The sequence below is a fragment of the Chelmon rostratus genome, chromosome 2, assembly GCF_017976325.1.
Source record: "Chelmon rostratus isolate fCheRos1 chromosome 2, fCheRos1.pri, whole genome shotgun sequence".
In the NCBI taxonomy this organism is placed as follows: domain Eukaryota; kingdom Metazoa; phylum Chordata; class Actinopteri; order Chaetodontiformes; family Chaetodontidae; genus Chelmon; species Chelmon rostratus.
In genome coordinates this window covers 5,840,409-5,862,720 of record NC_055659.1, presented here as the reverse complement: position 1 = coordinate 5,862,720, position 22,312 = coordinate 5,840,409, and the positions used below count along the sequence as shown (strand labels likewise).

The 22,312-nt window shown below is 40.4% G+C and overlaps 2 protein-coding genes across 4 annotated transcripts in view; one reads left to right on the top strand and one right to left on the bottom strand.

Moving 5' to 3' along the window:
- Positions 1-1,025: 1,025 nt before the first annotated feature.
- The window catches only part of stab1 (stabilin 1), a 74,335-nt gene continuing 53,048 nt past the window's right edge, over positions 1,026-22,312 (top strand). The window contains exons 1-12 of one of the 3 annotated variants that reach the window (XR_006007112.1): positions 1,026-1,655; positions 4,419-4,546; positions 4,712-4,827; positions 8,565-8,650; positions 8,988-9,057; positions 9,209-9,304; positions 10,394-10,507; positions 11,535-11,722; positions 11,897-12,033; positions 12,560-12,687; positions 13,064-13,140; positions 17,872-17,994. Coding sequence is in view for 2 of the 3 variants with exons in the window: in XM_041944190.1 (XP_041800124.1) it covers positions 1,602-1,655; positions 4,419-4,546; positions 4,712-4,827; positions 8,565-8,650; positions 8,988-9,057; positions 9,209-9,304; positions 10,394-10,507; positions 11,535-11,722; positions 11,897-12,033; positions 12,560-12,687; positions 13,064-13,140; positions 17,872-17,994 (1,317 nt within the window). In the remaining variant the exon portion in view is untranslated. The remainder of the gene's footprint in view (positions 1,656-4,418; positions 4,547-4,711; positions 4,828-8,564; positions 8,651-8,987; positions 9,058-9,208; positions 9,305-10,393; positions 10,508-11,534; positions 11,723-11,896; positions 12,034-12,559; positions 12,688-13,063; positions 13,141-17,871; positions 17,995-22,312) is intronic. The other 2 variants (XM_041944190.1, XM_041944198.1) reach the window with 2 other exon arrangements.
- On the bottom strand, positions 18,182-21,359 carry LOC121611587 (nuclear factor 7, brain-like). Its single transcript, XM_041944212.1, has one exon. The coding sequence runs from the start codon at positions 21,081-21,083 to the stop codon at positions 19,683-19,685; it is 1,401 nt and encodes a 466-aa protein (XP_041800146.1). The 5' UTR covers positions 21,084-21,359; the 3' UTR covers positions 18,182-19,682.

The window sequence follows — 22,312 nt, the reverse complement described above, 5'->3', positions numbered from 1 at the left end:
ACCATGTCGTCAGACTGGAGTACAACACTTCCCTGCCTTGATCATTTAAAACTGAAACAAACCATTTTTCAGTGTCAATGTACCCACTGTTGTTACTTCAGGATCAACAATATTAAAAGCTAGCAAAAATCTTTGAAGCTGGATGTTTACAATCTTATTGTCATTTTCATATTGAGATTTTATCACTGTTATTTTTCTCTCTGCTGAGGCTGTAGCATGCTAGCTTAGCAGAGGGGCTAGCAAGGCTAAGAAAGCTTTAGGATGTTCTTGAATTAATCACATTTGTGGTTCTTTTCATAAAATGTTGGTCTGCAATACAAGTTTCTTATATGCTTTTCTAACCTCAAAGAAGTAGAAAAATATTTGTGGGGCTGTTGTGTTAGACTGCATTAGTTTTAGTTAGACGGACCTAATAAACTGGACAATGAGTAAAATGTAGTATGTCTCATAAACAATATATAATATATGAATGGAAATATATACACAAGTGTGAAAATATGCAATTTATGTGTGTGTATGAGAGCATGCAGTCGGGCCAAACTCTGTGTCGTCTTTTTGCCCTTTGACCCTTTGGTCCCCCTTTGACACAGGCTTCATATGTTTTAGTTGTTAGTTGTGAGAAGTTCAACCACAGTGGCGTTAGATTGTTCAATCTGAATTGTTCTCAGCTGGACTCTTGAGGAAGTAAAACTCCGCAGTGCTTCACAAGAGCCAAGATTTCATAAAATGTCAGAAAAATAACCATTATTTTGTGTCGCTGAAATTCTTTTTCTTCCTCTTTTGTTATTTGTTAATAATCTCATGACATCTTGGGATGTCCCAGTCCCAGGCTGGGAACCAGTGGTCTGTGGGTGCTGCAGTCTGTCTCCGCTGGTCACCACAGAGTCCAGAGCTCTGGAGGAAGGGAGTGGTGTGTGTATACATTTGCCTACTATTGCCGTTGTGACTAAAACGAGCGCTACTGTTCCAACTGCTGCTGCTGCTACTATGCCGGTACTAGTACTGCTGCTGTTACTTCGAGGGGAGTAGCAGGAGGAGATGACCTCTGCTGGGAGGTTCCCACTTTGCCAGTTTCTGTTGTTATTTTTTCTTTCTCTTCCTAGACCAGAGAGGAAAAGACGTGACGCCTGCAGTAGCACCAGCCTCTCTGGCTACTCTCTGCCTCGCAGGACACTGAGCTGAGAGTTTATTTGTTAGTTGTAATTTGTTTGTTATTCCTACATTACAGGAATTGTTACCTTCAGGCTGAAAATGAGCGACGAATACTGCTGATAGTCCCAGCACTGCCTGGATCCACCCTGTAGTTTTTATTCCTTATCTTTTAACTTCTTAGATTTTTCGTCTGCGTTTTACTACTCCTATTGCTGCTGCTAATAGTTTAGTTTTTCCTGCACAGAGGATGTTGTTATCTGTGTGTTTTTTCCTGTAGCGAGTAGAGCAGGTTGTGTTTGAGGCTCAGACGTATGAGGAGAAAACTGATGTGAAGATCCAACGCTGCCTGAATACGTTCTCAACTTTGTGCTGCTGTTTTTTCTACTGACTGAGGAGGACGCTGGGTTGGTGGATTCATTTCTCCCCCCCTGGATGTGACACTTTGAGTCATGCTGCTGCTCCTTCTGCTGCCGCTCTGCCTGCAAACTTCACTGCAAGAACAGGTAACACACCTCCACCACAGTTACACTGGGATCACCTGTTTATTGTCTTTGGACCTCTACATTGTAAGTGAGTTGTGTTACAGAATATAAACGTGCACAAAATGTTTTGGCTCATTTGCACAGAATTCACTGGATAAATGAAAAGTTGTGGATCATGTGGACATGTGTTTGAATAAAGTAAAGATTTCTGATGTGAATTACCGTTTGTAGAACAATACTAGTAACATTACCAATACTGACAGAAACTCTAATGTTCCAATGGAACAATAAAAGAGTTGTGCAGCGATGTATTATTGCACTTCCAGGAAGTTGGGAGACTCACGAGAGACATTTAAAAAAGAATCACCACAGTCAAAGCAGCAGAGGCCGAGATGTGCTGACGTTTGGTTTCCAGAATGGATCAAACTCCATCAAGACTAAAAGTCTTCAGCCATGCTAATGTTTATATCAGAATGCTAATATGCTTATCACTGCCTGATCCGGACTGGAAACCCAATTTGTTTAATGCAGGTGAAAAAGTGCAGCCTTAAAACATAACTGCTTGGGGAACAGTTGGGGTTAGAACCCATCGGTCAAGCATCTGGACCTCACCAACGAAGTGTGGTGCAGTACTGATCGGGCACGATATACAGATCAGGCAGTGACAATACTAACACAGCTAATATTATCAGGTAATATTTACCTAGTATGGCCTGTTAGCGTGTCAACATGTACAAATTAGTACAAAACACAACGTGCAGTTGATGTTGGTGCTCATTAGTATTGTGAGGATTTGGCCATAAACCATACGTTTTTTGGCAAATTAAACTTTTTAGCCAGAGGATTGTTTCAAGCTGAGATGACCCTGATGTCATTGAAATCATGAACTCATCAGCCCCTGCAGAGCCACAGAAGACACTATACAACTGTTTTCACAGGCTGAGTGGTGCAGTCCATGACTATACAACTGACCTTGGTGTGTCAAAATGGTGGCGTGCTCTTTTAACAATGTAACCAAACAAATCTGAGCCAAAATTTAATTAAACAGCTGTGGTGACATTTTCATAGTAAGTTTCAAAAATCGGCTGGAATCTCCCCTCCAGCACCACAGACACAAATTGAGAGAGAACATGTGAACCTTGATGGCAACCATTAGCAGCAATATCAAAAGGTGTTGCGGGTGGTCTTTTTCTCACTGCAGATTTGTTCAGAAAACTGATTTCAGTGGACAGTTAAGGAGAGTAATACCCACGTTTTTCAGGTTTGAAAGTCAGACCAGTGACTTGATGAGTGATGAGCCAGTGTGATTATCCAGTCAAGTTAGAGAGGGACCATACTGTTGTCTAAGTAAAGCAGAGAGCTGTCAATCAACTGTTGTTCAGCCTTATTGAAATGACATCTGTCTTTAGCTGATTTGGCTACAGACCACAAAGATCAGAATGAAAACTGAATCTTTACTGCATCATGTTGTCGCGCTGACCCACAGTCAGCCTGTCAGCCATTCATTAAGCATCAGGTTGCCAAACTGAGTGACTTAATGCTGATATTCTTCCCTTTTCAGTTCAGAACGTGCAATATCCTCTGCCATTTTTAAAGAGAGAAATCACAATAAAACACAATTTACATTGTGGTTTTCATTGGAGTCTGGGTAGAAAAGTATTGTAACTGATCAGATCATAAACATAAAATTTCTAGATTTGGTCCACTGACATTGTGATGGTTTAGGTTTTTTATACATTCTGATCAAAGTGAGTTTCATTTGAGATGTAAATCTTTCAGCTGTGAATCAGATATATGTCCATATCCCAGTAAAACCAGCATGACTACTGTAGAATCCCAGTCTGTCCATTATTCACTGTGTGTGGAGCTGCCTTCACTAATAAACCCTTTAAACTCTGCCTCAAAAGGCCTTTTTATTCTTTTCAGTCTATGATTGTTTTACCCGCATGGTGATCTGTATGTGTCTGTGTGTTCTACATCTGTGTCACTTGTTCCTACGCAGCAGAACCTCGCTTTGAAAACTATTCTTCACGTTGATCAACCTGTGTCACTTTTAATGTGGGGAAAAGTTGCTGCATACAGTTTAGTTTTCTGGCACTTGTAATTGTTTCTATTTTATACTGCTCTATATTTTCCTGTAATACATTTCAAAGGGAAATATTGTACTTTCTACTTCACCTAGTTATGCTTCAGGTTAAAATTTACAAAGTACACAAAGTAGTTTGGCCAGCTGCAACATTAAAAATACTTCTTAGGTGTGAATGCACAATGGTAAAGATACAGTGATCTGATGATATTAAACACTTTGAACCACTGCTTTAGCCAGTAGTAAGCTGACGACTACTGCTGCTGCTGGTCCGTGTCTTAGAAACTTTTCCCACCAGTCTAGTCCACCTGACAGAAGAGCGTTGACTTCAGTTCATGTGCAAATTCACATATGGAAATATTTCAGTGTCATATGTTTGGTTGCTTTCTTTTTCTCTTATTTATGAATGTATTGTAGGTTTTGTAGTTTTCATTCATTCAGTAATTCTGCTTCTGTCTCTGGTGCTGTTCAGATTTGCCATTACCACCTCCAGTGTCACCACTAGTACTAGTACTAACAGCGGTGGCAGCATCTGTGGAGGTATATGTGGCAGCTTTTGTAGAAGTGGTTACTTATTAAAAACAGGGTTGTACTGATACCAGCAGTAACATCTTAGAAGAACAGGTTTCTGTAAATATAAAGACAAACGTTGAGAAATATATGGAGTAAGTAGTCACAGATCTCCCCTGCGCCCTCAGACTGCTCCTCCTGGTCGGTGCGATGTCTCACAGAGGGAGGACGTGCACACCTCCTGCACTTCCTGGGCCGCCTGCACCACCAGCAGCTGCCCCCACGGCTTCAGCAGCGTGGGCATGACGAACTGCAGGTACGCGCCAGCACTTCAAAGCTGTGGAGACTATACAATAGACACACACCTTAGCTTCATGACTAACTGACTCCATGAGTAACTGTGGCTTTGTAGTCGTAGTAGAAGAAGAAGAATGTGGTGTGAATGAAGCATTTACTTCACCTCATGTTCCCTGTGCTGCAGTTACGTGGTGCAGATCGGCGGCAGGGAGATGGAGCTGGATGGATGTCAGCACACGTGTGTGAAGAGGTTCATGCAGCCACAATGCTGCCCACAGCACTGGGGATCTCTGTGTCTCCGTAAGACACACACACACACAGATGTGTTTCCATAATTTTTGGGGACTTTACATAGACTTACATTCATTTCCTGGAGAATAAGCTTAATCATAACCAAAACCACTACTTGCCAAACCCTAACCTTAAGTGTTCCCCCTGAAATTTAATGATTTTCATTATGGGGACTTGTGTTTTGTCCCGATAAGGAAGGTGAGTCCCCACAGTGTGACTCTGTAAACAAATTTATGTCCCACAACATGAGTAATACATGGCCACACACACAGAGAGCAGCCGTGTGTCGGTTCAGAGGGCTCAGGAAGAAAAACGTGTGAACCTGAACCTGGTTTAACTTTTGCTGCCATACAATGTGCCACCATCCAGCAGCATACTGCACTGGCCAATCAAATGCTGTACACACAAAGGCCATTCCTGTCTGACAGCTATGTAACATGATTGGTGTAACTCACCTGTGCATTACGGTTATGGAGAATAAGATGATTGTCACTGTGTCCCATGATTTCAAAAATATTTCTACTTGAGAATATATCTCAACAATTAAGTTTAATTTTAACAGAACTGTACATAATTCATCATAAAATGATGTTTATGATTTATGGTCTTATTTCCTGGCGATATTTCTGAATAGCACTTACAATATGTTGTACATTTTCAGCATAAAAGCAGTTCCACTTGAAAGTGCAATATCTTTGAGACAGACAGCCACACATGTATGTTTCCAGGAAACAAGAGCAGATTTTGGTGAGAATTTCCAGGAAATACTGGGATCTCATTTCCACGTATTCATCACTGCTGTGCTGTGTTGTGGTGTCTGCTCAGCCTTTAACTCACTCTGTTAGTCAAAGTGACCTGTCTGTATTTTATCTTCTCACCTCCGCCTATACCAGCAACACTGTTAAAAAAAAAAACACATTTATTTTGCCGCAGTGCTATTTTTCGTCTGAACACCTGGTGAACTTAACCTGACGCGCCAGATGGTTTGTTACACATAACCATCTGGGAAGTCGTCCTTGGACACTGTTTGGAGAAGGGCAGGTACACTTAAAAAATGTTTGGCATATGACTGGATGAGCCATCTGTCTATTACTGTCTGTCATGGGCTAACTTAGATCATGAACCATATGCTGGAGTTGGACTCTCAGTTGGAAGAGAACAAACATATTTTCTGTGGAGAAAAGCCTTTAGTGCCATTCTTCACTTTTCTTTCTGAACCACTGTGGTTGATTCATAAATGCTTAACTTGAGCCCTGGTAAGATGGACTGTCGGCTAAGTTTAAAAACACATCCTTTTCATTCCTTGTTGGCCCTCCATCATCACTAAGCCAGTGTTTTCCCTCACCCCAGACAAAACTCTATAAATAAATCTGAAAATATATACGACACACTTTAGTGCTGATGAGGGCAACTGCATTTTCAGCTAGTAATCAGATCATCATGAAAGTAATTCTTAAAGAACAAATGTCAGCCATTTTCTGTTTCCAGCTTCTCAAATTTTATGCTTTTTTCTGTTGTATTCCATTATAAACTGAGTACAATTGGGTTTTGGACTGTTGGTTGAATAATACTGTTTGAAGATCTTGAGCGCTGCACTGAATTGTTTCATCAGGAAAATAATGAACAGATTAATCAATAATGAAAATAACAAATACAGTTAACTGTTGCAATACAATTTATTTAGCATTATTTCCCTTCTTTGAAATATCCAGCAGGGTTTGTTTTACAATTTCAGTTTACAAGTTCAGACACTTGATCTAAAATTGTTTTGTTTAGCACAACAGATTAAAAATGTAAGTATTGAAAAATGTAAGTAAATAAGTATTTTAAAAAAACAAAAAACAAAAAACTTACTAGCCTTACTTAATGAGAAGGCGGGACTGCTCTATTGTGTATAGTTCTGATTGGTTGTTAGGTTGATTGTTCTCTCTTTCCACCAATCACGTATCGCTGTCGTCGCCGGACAGCAGCTCTGGCGTTCACGTTTGGAAAATAGTAGCGTTAACGAACCGCAGTTCGTAGTAATTGAGAGTTTAGTCGTTTGGTCATTGTCGTGCTGGAACTTTTGTCTTATCGGCAAGAAGTGAGTTATAACCTCTTTCTGTTAACCGTGGAAGAGCTTGTTAATGTCCAGTGTGTGACAAAGCCGCTGTTAACGTGTTCAACACCGTTTTTGCCACTTAACGTTACATAGTTTTACATTCAAGGCATTGCTACAAGTTCATGTGAATTGATTAGATAGCATAGCTAGCTAGCTAGCGGTTAAATGCCCTGATTACACTAAACCACAGTGAGACAAAGAGTTAAATTAGTCTGTTACCAGTTAGTGAAGTCTTGTATGAAGCCAGTCATACAACAGTTAATGATACTGTTACGGCCTCCACATTAAACAAATTAATCAAGGGTGGCTAGGGCCAGGAGGCAGCAACATATAAGAAAGGACGCCATGACAGGTAGATGCCAATAAACCCACAAGCTTTATTTCAACCAAATTCAAAACAAACCAAAAGAGAAATAAAAACAAAAAAATGTGTTTGTACTGCTACATAGAAGTAGCTGATGATAGATAACTTGCATTGGTGTATTTTACTATATAATGAATGAAGTTGGGAAAGTAGCTAATTGGTAGTAGTTAGAGTTTTTGATTTGAATGATTTGGATCATCAACCGGAGCAAATTGAATGTAGTTTGCTTGAACATTCTGTTTAAACTTGTGAAAAAGAAAAAGTTGCATGACTTGAAGTCACCTGCTTCAGATGTATGGTTTTCAAACTAAAATATTTCAGTGCTATAAGTTCAGTGGTTTTATCTTTAAAGCTTATGTGTTCAGCAGTGATTACATTTCACAATTAAGTTTTTAGTTGTTTGTAAGATTGAAATCATTATGACTTCCACACAGTCAAACAGTAATTGAAATATATTGAAATTTATACCTAGACAAATATTTGAAGAATATTGCTGCTGAGAGATGAACATTTTAAATAGAAGTTACTGCTTTTTGTATTTCTAGAAAGAATTTGAGGTTCTCCTGTTCCATTCAGAGCAGTTTGAGTGTGTTGTGGAGATATGGTCATCAGAGCATCTGAAGCTGAAGACCCGGTGCTGTGCTGTGCTGTGTTAGGTGTAGCGGCAGAAGTTAAAACTGTTAAGGACCAAATCTGGACAGTATGACTGTTATGACCCACATCTACAAACCAACCAATCAATATACACTGTAGGGATGAGATTAACAGCACATTCATCTCAATCTGACTTCAATCTAACACTGAGTGCTTATGGTTGCCGACACCAGAGAAAGGATGTGGGAGTGTCTCAACCCTCAGCTCCCACTTCCTTCAGTTGGATGGTGTGTGGATGACCTGATGTCCTCTGATCTGTCACCAAACCATGCACTGCCTGTTCACAACTCGACATAGGTCTCAGTTCATATAGGTTAGCATTTAATAGCAGACAAAAGTAAGCCAAAATTCTTCAGGGATGAAGGTTATTTCTTGTTATCATCATGGTCTCAGCCCAAGAATTTCCCCATACATCTGCAGCACTTCCTTGCGTTTGTGTTTCCTGCCTCCTCTCTCTCTTTCTCCTGGTGTCTTCCCTCTGGCCAATCAATGGACAAATGACAACCATGTGACTGTGACTCATGAACCTGAAGATTGCTGTTGTTGCGCAGGAGTCTCAATCTGTAGAGTAGAGATAATTTGTAATCACCCGTCTCCCTGTCTGCCTCTTCACTTGTCTGTCTCTAGCCTGTCCCAGCTGGTCAGGGAAGACCTGTAACTTCCATGGAACCTGTCTGGATGGAGACCTCGGCAATGGGACCTGTGTCTGTGATGTCAGTATCCTGTCTGTCTATCCTGTCTACCTGTTTCTCAAAGAGTTTAGATCAGTATTGCTGATATTTTTAAGGGTCCTTAACTAAACATTGGGAATGATAGCATGTACATTCCTTATTAACAGACTTGACCACCACTCTAAGTGTCAGCCTTCATCTCTGACAGGTGTTGTGAATGTTTTTTTGGTGTGTGTTTGATGTGTTTCTGTTTTTGTGTATGGGTGGGGAGGGGACACTGGGCAAGATGTGACTTTTGAAACATAGCAGGTTGGTTGGTTTAGATTGTTGATGTTTTGGTGGTATGTAAGAGATAAAAAAAAAACTTTCCTCTCTTTAGGACGGTTTCTCAGGCTTTGCTTGTCAGGAGTGTAAGAATCCTAACTTTTTTGGAGAAAAGTGTGACAAAGGTAGGCACTCTCACTTCTGACATCTGTGGTGAAAATGAGGTCATGTGAGAGAGTCAAGAAACCCTCCTAATTGAAAGACCAATGATGTTTAACAGCTGCATGAACATCTCACAGTTGTTTGATGATACTGTTTGTGTCTATATCTGTACAGAGTGTGACTGTAAGAATGGAGTGTGTAATAAAGGTCCAGAGGGTGATGGACAGTGTTGGTGTCAACCACCATACACTGGGACACGCTGTGACCAAGGTAGGACCATGACACACTGGATTTCACTGTATTAGATTACAAAAACTATATTAAGCTGTATCGTATCATTTACTGCATGTTAGTATTAGGATGGTCATTCATTATATCGAATTATTATGATGATTATTAAAATAGTTTATATATGTGTCTGTGTATATGTGTGTATATATGTATATATGTGTATAAGTAGATATGTATATATGTATATATACATGTATGTGTGCATATATACTTATATACATACATACATACATTTATATGTGTGAGAGAGAGAGAGAGAGAGAGAGAGAGAGAGAGAGAGAGAGAGAGAGAGAGAGAGAGAGAGAGAGAGAGAGAGAGAGAGAGAGAGAGAGAGAGAGAGAGAGAGAGAGAGAGAGAGAGAGAGAGAGAGAGAGAGAGAGACTATTTGGATATTATTTCCTGCATTTGTATCAACCTACCAAAAAACACGTGCTGAATTTTTGAAAATTATCAGTGTGTAATTATCCTTTTTGAGGAAGCATGTTTCTATGCATAGGTTTTTGATCCCTGCCTATTTCATAGTGGGTTTGAAAATGTTCCTGTGAACATGTGTGGCCCCATCAAGCCCCACCAATCAGAGGGTTTGGTGAAACCAGTCCACAAAAAACGCGACAAATCTTTTGATGCATCTTTATAAGCTTAGAGTAACAATTGAAGACGACTAGATGACTGTGCCAACTGAAGTGAATTGATTTTGACAGATAGGGCAACAAAAAGGATTTTGAAAGGTGAGGGGGACACATACAGAACAGTGTTTTCATTGTACATAGGAAGCCAAAGTCTTGTTTCAACACAGAATTTCAGTCTAAAACTGGCAAAAGTATTATTTAAATCATGAACTGTCTAATGATAGAATAAGTAAACAAAACTGGGACACATTTCAGTCAGTACCAAAAAAGTGCTGAGGTTTAATACCGCACTCTGACAGTTTTCTTTCTGTCATCTGGGTGTTCTTTAGTTTAACATAAGGTGACACATTTTACATTTATTGCTACAGTTTGTTTTTCCTGTTTGTCTGTATGCTGTTCAGTTGTTGCTCAGATGCTGTTGTGTCTGTGTTGTTGGCAGTGAGTACCAGGTGCAGTAACTGTGGCCCCTACTCGTACTGTAAAGGAGAGGGAGACGCCGCCGTCTGTGAATGTTTGCCTGGATACAGGAAGACGTCACAGGGAAATTGCGCAAGTAAACACACAGTTCAACAGTCTTCTCAGAGCTCTGCTTTATTTTATCCCAACTTTTAGTTAAAGCTGTTGTTACGTTGGTCTTTCAGTCCATTGGTCAAACTTATGTTAGCATGCTAGTATTAGCATTCAGCTCAAAGCAGAGCTGAGGCTGACAAAGTTATAATCAGCCTGATGAAAGGTAAGGCAAGTATCGAGCAGAAATAAGCAAGATCAGTCTGAGATGTCCTAAAATGGTCACCGTACAGAAGGTACAACTCTGATTCCAAAAACGCTGGGACACTGTGTAAAACATGAATAAAACAGAATGTGATCATTAGCTTATCACTTTTGACATAAACTCAATTAAAACAGTCCAAAGACAATATACAGTATATAATGTTGTAAATAGATAGTAACATGTCCTTTATCAGGACAAACTTTTTTTTTTTTTAACAGTATGCTGTATTATGTTTTTGTGTGCACCAGGTATCTCTAGAAATACAGTAGGTCTATAGCTAGAACCATCACTAGAACCAGAACTAGAACAAAGTTTCACTCTTCCTTTGAGTATTTCTTGCTCTCTAGAATAAGAACTAGAATCTGGACTAGAACTACATAGGACCAGGACCAAAATTAAAACCAGGTCTTTACCCCATAGAACCAGAGCTAGCACAAGAACAAAATCTCCTTTTTGCTTTCTATATACAGAACTAGGATGTGGACAAGCACTAGAAACAGGTCGGAAATAAGAGTAGAACTAGACCAGGAATAGAGTCCAAAAATTACCCAGAACCAGTCTTGTATCTCTTTCTTTGGTCTCCAGAACTCAAATTAAAGCCAGAACAAGAATTGAACCCAGAGCCTGTTTCCCTGTGTCTGACTCTGTGTGTCTTACCCACTAGAGTTAGACTAGAAGCAGGACTAGCACTAGAGCTAGCTCTTGTTTCTTGTTTCAATGAATGAGAATGTTTTGTGAATGTTTGTTTTTGTTTACAAAAGTATACAAATTCATCTAGATTGAGTTAGTTCTTTGTTTTCCTGCCTAGGTGTTTGCTCAGGGAGGGACTGTGACATCAACGCCCAGTGCTCTTCACAGAGGTCAAAGGTCAGCTGCGTCTGTAAGCCCGACTACCAGGGCGACGGCAAGATCTGCGTACCCAGAAACCCATGCTCAGAGAACAATGGAGGGTGTCCCATCAACTCCACCATCTGTGTCTTTAAAGGACCCAACAAGGTTAGGACGCTTACAGAACCAGGATCTGAACCAGATCAAGAACCAGGTCTAGAACAAGACTACAACCAGGACTAGAATGAACATCAGTACCAGAACCAGATCATTCAATCCAGACTCAAAACCTAAACTAAATCCTGAAACTGTGTTTAACTTCACTGTGTCTCTGTGTCTCAGTCCAGCTGCGAGTGTATGTTCGGCATGTCCCCGGTCAGAGGCAATGCTGAGTTTGGTTGTCAGCTGGTTTCTGCCTGCTCAGCGGACACCTGTGACCCCTCAGCTGTCTGTCAAACTGAACTTGATGGACAACCAAGGTCAGACGCACAAACAATTGCCCTCTAGAACTAGGTCTAGATTCAGGTCTAGACATAAGATAAAAACTAGGCAAGAACTAGAACCAGATGTGCACCCAAAGCCAGTTTCTTTGTTTGTCAGTCCAGGTTCCTCTCTGTCTCTCTGTTGCTCTCTAGAGTTCTCTAGACCTATAACCAGATTCACTTTCCTGATGGTCTGCCTGTCTTTTACTGGCAAGAACTAGAACCACAACCCCCAATTCCAAAAATGTTGAGTCTTGAGGGTGCAACAAGTGAGCGCAAGTCAAATCTCAAACAACAATGTAGAAAGCATGATAGACAGAGTTAAGCGAATAAGTCTTCTCATCACTCCACACAGATCTGTTTTTTATTTTTTTTATTTTTGCCATTTCCATTCAGGTGTTTTATGCACAAAGTGAAAATACAGAACAGGTGGACTGTTTCTCTCTTTGCCTTTAGCTGTTTGTTAGTTTATGTGAATGTGTGTATTATACTGTCATTAGTTCACCCCCCTCCTCTCTCTCAGGTGTGTGTGTGATGCAAGTCAGATTGGTGATGGCCGACGTTGCTATGGTAACCTGATGGAGCGGCTGATAGAGCTGGACAGGAGTGGAAGCCAGAGAGAAAATCTGACCGGAGCCGTCACCCTGTTTGGTAAAACAACCACAGATACACTATAAAAAATGAGACTATTGCAGTGGTGTGAATCACCACTGTAATAGAAATTCCTTTCAATTTGATTCTTCAAGGTAATGATATTATTCGAGACCAATTATTATTTTTCTTTTTTCTTCTATTTCGGGCCAAAACTGTGTATTCATTAAATAAACAAACAATAATGTCAGTCTTTGCTGATTCTCCTTCCATGTAAAAATAGTCCACAAAATTATCTTCTTAACCTTTTTGTACAATAAAAATACTGTTTTTTAAATTTAGTATTAACATTTAATTATTAGATTCAGTGTGTGTGTTGTTTGTATGTCAAATCTTTCCTGTGACCCTTGACCTTTTGTATGTGTGTGTGTTTCAGAGAAAGGCTGTTCAGCGCTGCTGAGTCATGACGGACCGTTCACAGCTTTCATCCCTGTGCTGAAAACACCTCTGACTGTAGGTCACCTGTCTGTCTGATGTCCCCTGTCTGTCTGTAGATAGCCACCTGACTGTCGCCCTGACTCTACCATCTCAAAGTTTTATTTTGTTTCTCAGTACAGAAAGATACTAATTTCTTGGATTTCTGTCATTTTGGTCAATGGCTCTACCAATGGCTCAATTCTAGCCAACCAGATATTTTCTAACACAGTTGTCCATGTTTCATAGTGATTATAAAATGAGGAGAGTTTCATGTCCATCCAAGCCTCAGAGAGCACCAGCTGTCAGTGACCTAATATTGTCTATAAGGAAATTAACCACACTGTTACTGCAGGAACCCTGGATGCTCCAAAAAATGCTACGCTGTTGGTTTGTCTGAGGTGTTCCTCCCCTACGCTGTGGGACATGCACATCATAAGTCAAACTTTTCTCAACTTTTCATAGCACCATCGAGCTGCTTTGCACCTCTGATGTCTCACTGTGTAGCAGGTTTCCTTTTGAAAATCCATCCTGCTGCTTTTCTGTTTGTGGCTGCATGTCTGCCTCGTCAATAATCAAACGTAGTGAAACAGCATCAGCAGATAAAGTAGAGAATGTCAGATGAGAACAGATATAAATTACACCTCTCTCTCGTTGCCTTGTCCTATCCTAAACACACACGCACACAGACACACACTCTCAGCTTCCCCTGAAAACAGACAACTAGTGACAGATGGTCAGTACAAACTAGAACAAACCAGAGTGTGAGGCCTCTGTGAGCATGTACGCATGCACGCACACATGCATGCACGCGCACTCACACACACACAGACAAACACACACACACCAACGAACACATACATCCTGTGAAATCTGACGTAACCATAGAAACCTGAGTTAGAACTTTAAAAATTTCGATCTTTAAAGCAAGGATTCAAACAGAGGATGTTTAGAAGAATTCAAAACATTAAAAGGAACCTTCAGACAACAAAGACTTGTCACTGTGAGTTAGTAGCTATGGTGCAGGGCTGAAAAGCACTGAATCTTGGCACTCTGTTAAAATGGCTGAATACTAACTTGCACAAAGAAGAATCTAGTGGGAGTTAATGATAATGATTAGCGGTTGAAATTGGTAGTGGTAGCACACCTGAGCATGAAAACCCTAGAGACAATGGGAGCACCAGTACGAGCTACACTGAAATAATAAGAGCTGTAAAAGAGTGAAAATATATCTCATCATGGCTTGACAATTCCCATACTAACCCAAGAAGGACAATAACTCAGTTTATGGTAGAACTCCATTTAATAAATAGAATAGATGCCAGATGATTGGATGAACCACCTGTCTAACACCATGCATCAGGCTAGCTTCAGCCAATCAAATCAATGAAACTTATGGCTTAGTAGGAGAGCAAGACTGTTGTTGAAGCCAGTAGCAAAGATCTGGTCAAACTTCTGCTGAAAGGAAGGAGAGGAAATCAAAGACGAGAAATGATGCAAAACAAAAAAATAAGTAGTCAAAGTGACAAAAACACACCGCCTTCCTTTGAGCGGATCAAATACAAAACCAGGCAGAGCTAACGACCACATCAGAGGCTACTGAGAGAGTCACCAAATGGCTGTGGATCAGAGGGAGTTTTCTCTGAGGTCTGATTAATCCTGGGCGAGGGTGTCTGATGTTAAAAGACTCAAAAACACACTAGAATCCCAGGTTACATCGGGTTTATGTGCCATAATGCCATTATGTGCCAATGAGCAGTATTTCACAATCATTTGGACCTTTTACTTTCACTGTGTGAAATTAATTCATTACAAATGTTTTTCAGTTTTATGTATGTAAAGCCACATTACAACAAAGGTTATCTCATGACAATTTTCATATAGAGCAAGTCTAGACAATTCTTTTTAATTTACAGAGATCCAACAATTCCCCCATGAACAAGCAGTTGGCGAAGGCAGTGAGGAAAAAAATCCTTTTAACAGACAGAAACCTCGAGCAGAAGCAGGCACTGGGTGGGCGGCCATCTGCCTCCACCGGCTTGGTTTAGACAGACAGACAGAGAGACAGTGAAAATGCATTGCAACGATAATAATGATAATAAAAATATTACTAATAGTTAGTATATGATATATGTATATGGTACATGTAGGATCGTATACATATGTTTTAATATATCAAGATAGTACATGTATGTGATATGCATGTAATAATAGAAACATGAATGATAATAGCAATAGGCCTAAAGCAGGACCATAGCAGTAGATACAGCCACAATCCATCAGAACCTGAGGGGACAAAGCACAAAGACTGAGGGAAAGAAGCCAAGTTAGCAACATGAGTTACTATTCATGAGGACATGAATGTGTACAGATGGCGAGGGAGGAGAGGAGCTCAGTGCATCATGGGAAATCTCCAGTCAGCCGAAGCCTATAGCAGCATAAGTAAGGTCTGGTCCAAGACAAGCCAGAGGCAGCCCTAACCCTAATCTTTATCAAAAAGGAAAGTTTTAAGCCTAACCCTAAACGTAGAGAGGGTGTCTGCCTCTGGAATGAGACTGGAAGAGAAGATTTACTTTAGTGTTTCAGTGGGGTCATAGGATACTGTGAGTTCTTTAAGATGTGTGTAGCGAGGCTAGTATGTGAGAAATATGATCTCTTTTTCTCGTTTTTGTCAGAACTCTTGCTGCAGTGTTCTGGATCAGATGGGGCAGCCTGATAATAAGGAACTGGGATAATCTAGCCTGGAAATAACAAACGTGTGGAATACTTTTTCTGCATTGTTTTGAAACAAGATGTACCAGATTTTTGCAATATTATATAGGTGAAGGAAGGCTGTCCTTAAAATCAGTTTTGCATATCTTGATCAATGATAACTTCCAGATTCCTAACGGTGGTGCTAGAAGCCAGGGCACTGCCATCCAGAGTAGCCATGGCTTTAGATAATGTGTTTCTGAGGTGTTTAGGGCCATGTGCTATAACTGGCCTGTCTACAGTGCCACAAAGAAACCTCAGGTTGTTCTTATTTTTCTTATGTATGAGTAATAGGCTGCCCTGGCATTGTGGAGGGTCCTCCTATATGTTTTAAGACTATCTTGCTATGTTTTTAAGACTATGCCATTTCCTTTTCCTACAGTATTTACTTTATATATTTTAGAGATGAAACTTGATAAAAACAGAGAAATCAGATCAAAATTCAGGACACTGATGAGGAGCGTGGTACACAACTGTGGTACACAGGAGTGTGGTAATAGGCCTGGCTGTAGTGTTTTCCAGGTTTGGTGTAAAACACTAAGAGCAAATGAATTCAGTGAATTATAATTCAATATAGGTGCCTCGTGGAGAGTGATTATTAATATTAATATGATTAATATGAGTGGATTCTTCATGACACAGGTTTCAGTAAGACAAAATAATTTGATATTACAATCTGATGTTAAATCGTTTGCTAGTATAGCTTTATATGAAGTCCACATTTAATTCCTCCCTCTTGTACCATTGCAGTGGTGGTGTTCATTTTTATTACATTTTTATGTACCCTGTTCTGTTTATTTTGATTTGATTAATTTACCTGTTCGGGGGTCAGAGATTCTCTATGGGGTTTTCGGTGGGTAACTGTTCTAATGGAAGTGCAGAGAAGTGTGCAGGACTGCAACTCTGCCTCCTGGTCTCAACTCTGGGTTGTCATGGTTTTGTCTCACTAATAAACTTAGTCAGATTTCTAGAAATTAGAACTTCTCCGCCCAAAGTGGGATGAATGCCATCTCTCCTAATTAGAGGAGGTCTTCCCCAGAAAGTCTGCAAATTATATACAAGGCCCACCTCAACAGCCAGCAGTGATGGCGTGCTTCTAAACATGTTATCACCGGTCAGATTTAGCAGGATTCTAGACAAAACTACAGAATACGACATTGTCTTTGCAAATGTCCACACCAACGACACTGACTGGTGTACTCAGTCAGTCAGCAGGTTCACATAGGCTATACCGTCAGCCACTCTGGCCCCAGGAATACATTTGACTGTGGTTGCTGCTGTCGCTAACTTCACATTTCTCACAATCGAACTGCCAACCCTGAGAGTTGGTTTCTCAGCAGGTGTGTTGCTGAGTGGGGAGAACCTGTTAGGTTGGTCGGTGGTGAACCGTAGCATTTAGCTTGGGGCTTTTGTTCCTTCAGTCAGACACCAAGCCTCCCTGGTTTTCTGGCCTATCAGGAGCTACATTCAGAGTTTACAGCATTGTTTCATTTTCCAGTTTTGAACTTTTAAACATTTGCACCTCAGAGACTTTTGAAAAGAAAGAGTGCAAATGTCCTTGTTGTTCCAGGAATAACCGCCTGTTTGAGAAACAGCTGTAACATATCACACACCTCTTATAGCCTGTTTCCAACAACTACAACTCTGATCCCAAAAAAGTGTGTGAAATATAAATAAAACAGAATCTGATCATTTGCTAATCCTTTTTGACATATATTCCATTAAAAACAGTACAGAGACAATATATTTAATGTTTGAACTCATCAGCTTCTTTGATTTTTGTAAATATCTTCTTATTCTAAATTTGATGACAGCAACATGTTTCAAACAAGTTGGGACAGGAGCAACAAAAGAAAGTTGTGGAACGCTGCAGAAAAGTGTTGTTGCACACACAAACACAGTTTGCAGATACTCTGTTTTTATGTTCTTATTTATGTGAAGGAATTGCGGTTGTATAGCAGGAAGAAAATAATAAAGAATAAATTCCAGATTGTTGATCCACTTGCTCTCTCTCTATAGGGTGTTAATGAGGACCTGTTGTGTAAAAACCACCTGATCCTGGGTCAGCACCTCTACAAGAATCTGGAGGGACGAGACTTCAATATGTATGGAGGAGCCAGGTTAAGGAGAAAAGACCACAAGGTAATGCTTCCTCTCCAGCTGCATTTCTTTAACCTGTGACTTAGAAAACTAAACCAGTAGTATGAATGTTTAGCCGCCAAACTGAAGATGGATATTCCATTGATGCTGATGATGGAAAAGTCTTCATGAGGAATGAGTCTTCAAACTCTCTAGTTAGTTGAAGATGACCACAAGGATATAAAAGTCAATGTAAACTGTTCTTTTAACCTCATTTTTATTTGTCCCACAATCAAAATGATCCAAAGAAAAAAAACAGAGAAAACACAAGATTTGGTTTTTGCTTTCATTTCATTAGTTGAGTTGACATTCATACTGATTTTTGCCACCCTTTTGCCTGCGCTGTCAGATGAAACCTCCTCCTTCTCGTTGACTGATTTGCCAGTGGTTTCTCACAGCGTAATGTCCCAACATCCCGCTTCAAAAAGAATTGCACAAAGAAAGTAAAGATGCTGTGTCATGGTATTTGTAAAAACATCATTGCAACTTCATCACCACTATAAATATTAAGAAAATTGTGTTCAAAATCAGCATTATCAACATTTTAATCGTCACCCAAGCCCAGCCATCTTAAAGTCTTAAAAAAAGTAGAATCAATATCAGCGACGTCAGAATGTTCAACATTGCTGTCAGGATCAGCCCTGTGGAGTCCCAGGACCATCACTTTTAACTAGAGCTGGGTAAATGTGTCTGTACAGTATTGAGCCTTTGTTGTTGTTATAATCTGGTTTAAGTCAAGTCAATTTTATTAAATAGCCCAAAATCACAAACCTCATTAACACCCCAAGTGCAAGTTTTGCAACTTTTAGACAGTGTTGTCAGTTTTAAGTCAGCAGTTTATTGTTAAGACAGACGCATTGCAAAAGTTAAAAAAGTACAAGCATTTGCAGTATACAGTGTTTGATTTTGGGAAATCTGTAAATATATAGTAATCTTTCGGAAACTCGCTTCAAAAATCGATAGAACGTACTGAAAATCTGTTTAAAGGCATTAAAAAACATGCCTGCTATGCTACTATATACATGTCCCAGGAATGTCTGAGCAGTTGCTAACACATTAGCGATCACTTTTTCAAATTGATAACTAATTAATATGTTAGGTGTGTAGCATAGGATGCTATGCATTGTAGCTGTTACAACACCAAGGTGTTAAACCTGATTTATGGTGGTATGTGAAGAGGTTGCACCGAGCTCCGCAGCTCCGCCACTGAAGCTGCACTGTAGTTGATGTGCACAGCCTCACAAAGGTAACTACACTTTCAGGCTTTGGCGGCCAAGTAGATACCCCATGGAGACAAAAGAACTGATATCGGTCAACTTGGCTTGCTCGTGTTTTCGCCTGCAAATTCTGATACTGATGGAGATAGTTGCACGTGAAGACAATGGTCAGGAGATTGAAGAAAGAGTCTTGCTTTGTAGTACCAAACAGGAGGTAACAAAGACATCTCCAGTGCAAACATTCTGCAGTAACTTAACATCACACATTGGTACATGTGCATCATTTGCACGTGGACATGACTATGCAAGTACACCATTGCCCATTCCTGTAAATCCAAAATTTCCATAAAACAGCCCTGCTTGTTGATATGTCCAGTGGCCTAACACAAACAGTGAACAAAAATCCATGACAATTGACAAATTTGAATCTCAAAGCAGATATTGTTACATTGCTCAACCCTATCATAATAATCCCTAATTATGCTTTTCCACCATCACAGAGACTTTCACTGGTAAAATCCTCACTGGGACATGATTCTCAGTGTAAATGTATGGAAACAGGTTGTCAGTGAAGGTGTGTGTGAAGGTGTGTATGTGTGTGTTAGTATCAAGATCAGAGAATGACAGCTTTCCTTTGTCAAAATCCAGATGAACTCTGACCCTCCAGAGCTTCTTCTTCACCGTCAGATCTTTCTCTGGCTCTGAGGTGGAGAATGCTGTGAATTTACCATTAGAGAACAAAATTCTCCACAATCCAGACTGTAGTCGTCCGTTCATCCAGATGTACTCTCCCAACATGCCCAGTTCCCAGTCCTTGTTGTCTCCAACCTCAACATCCCAGCTGTGTGTCCCTGAATTAAAGCCTTCAAAGCTGCGGACGGAGCAGGAGAATTTGGTTCTCTTCGGGTTTTTTGGAAGCTGCTGTCTCTCTCCACGTCTCACACTGGTCAAATCTTCAGACACGAAGAGTTCTGGGTCTGCTGTGTTTGGATCCAGAATCACAGGAGTGTAGGAGACCATCTCCTTCATCTTGTTCCAGATGTTAAAGGCCAGGTTGCCCAGGTGCTTGGCCTCGTCTATCAGAGCTCCTGAGACCAGCTGTGGATCATCCAGCAGGGGGCACTGCTGGACTCTTTCCACCACAGCCTTGTAGTTCTGCAGGAATGAGATGTCTTCAGCTCTCAGTTCCTCCTCTGTGCCTCTGATTGCATCTGAAAGAGCTGCTTTCTCTTTGCCCAGAACCTCAGTCTGCTCCTTTATCATCTGACTCTTCTGCTCCTCTTCCTCCCTCAGAGCAGTGATCCTGGCCTCCTCTTCCTCTTGTAGAAACTGATGAAGCTTCTTAAACTGCTCCTTAATCCGCCTCTCTGTGTGTCGAGCCTGGGCTTTAATGTGTTCTGCTGTTTGATCACAGTTTCCTTTCACCTCTTCAAAGAGCTTCAGTTTCTCCTGTAAGGGCTTCAGGGCTTTGCGGAGCTCCTCTCTGTGATCCTGTGCAGCTTCGTCTATGGGTCTGAATCTGTGATTGTTGTGTGTTTTTGAGTCACGACAGACGACACACACTGGCTGCTGATGGTCCAGACAGAAGAGTTTGAGTTTCTCAGAATGCAGACTGCAGAGAGCTTCAGATCCTGGAGAAGCTCCCTGATCTCTCTCCAGTAAAAAGGCCTCACACAGGTTCTTTAACACCAGGTTACAAGGTGGATCTCTGTTTGAATGCCTTGTCTTACAGCATGGACACTGAAGTCTCTGTTTCCCACTCCACCATGTCTGCAGACAGTCTTTGCAGAAGCTGTGGCTACATGTCAGGACAACAGGATCTTTGAAGATGTCATGGCAGACAGGACAGGAGAGATCCTCGGAAATGGAAAACATTTGGTCTCTGAGTGAAGTTGAAAACGTAGAGAGCAGACAGGGAAGTCAGTCGTTTCAGAAGTCTCCTTTAAAGTTACTTTCACTTTGAGTCGTGGCTCCTCCAGTTCATTATATGGAATCAGCTGCAGGTTAAAGTATTCGGTATTCCAGTAAATCCAGTGTTTACTCCTGCAGCTGTCCTCTCTCAGTGGATGTGGTGGTTTTAGGCTGATTCTTACACTTTGCCTCTCAGTATATCTTCTTCTCAGAAATGGAATAATAATCTGTGTTTCCTGCTTGTCTGTGTTGAGTCAGAGAGGGGTGGAGCTTTGGCAAGACATTTCCTGACTCCTCCTCCTGACTGCTCATGTTGATCAGAGCTAAATGTCCCTGAACCCCAGGTTATTGCATGTTAAAGAATAGGTTAATGGCCCTCTTGTCCTTGTTCTGTGTAAGTCAAGTGGGGGATTTTCTGAAGTTAGTCTTTTAAATAAAAAAAATTCCAAACCTTTCACAGATTCAAATCTTTCATCTTAAAATGTTAAAAGCCTGTATACAGATTTATTTGTTAAATTCTAACAAGATGTAGAGAGCAGGACAGGCAAAGAAAAACGCCCTGGCTCTTCAATGATGCTATGTGCTATCCAAATATTTGATTCTTAGAGTCAAACGTAAATTACAAAAGTTTGTGTTGCTCTCCTGACATATTCAAAAAAACAAAAAAGGAACTGAAAAAACTCAATGCCCCTTGCATTTCCACATCATCTGAAGAACTATGACAGTTATAGTATAGTATATTAGACCAATTACTGCTAATATTTCCAGATTTGGAGATATTCTGTCTGTCTCTAAGATTTTCTGCCACCGCCCCAGTACATATATAGTACATATGTAGTACATTATAGTGAAATAAATTTAGTTTGTGCTGCTTACTTTGTTAAAAATTAGATTTAAATAATTCAACAGCAACATCAGTTTTACTTAACACACAGAAGACCGTTTTCATGTAGTACTTCATGACAGTAGCTCCTACGGTCTACTAATGAAATAGTCCCAGAAATAAGAGGTCAGGTTTACATGCAGCATGTCACTAATCAGATTTCTCCCTTAACCACAGATAGATGTCGCTGTTGGCTAAGGTATTTTTCCTTAAATATTACAAATCTGTAGTCATATTTTGGATTCAATTGTTTTGAAAACGAAGATTCGCAGTATTGAGATTATTGATGTTTCCTTTCATCCTTGCACAA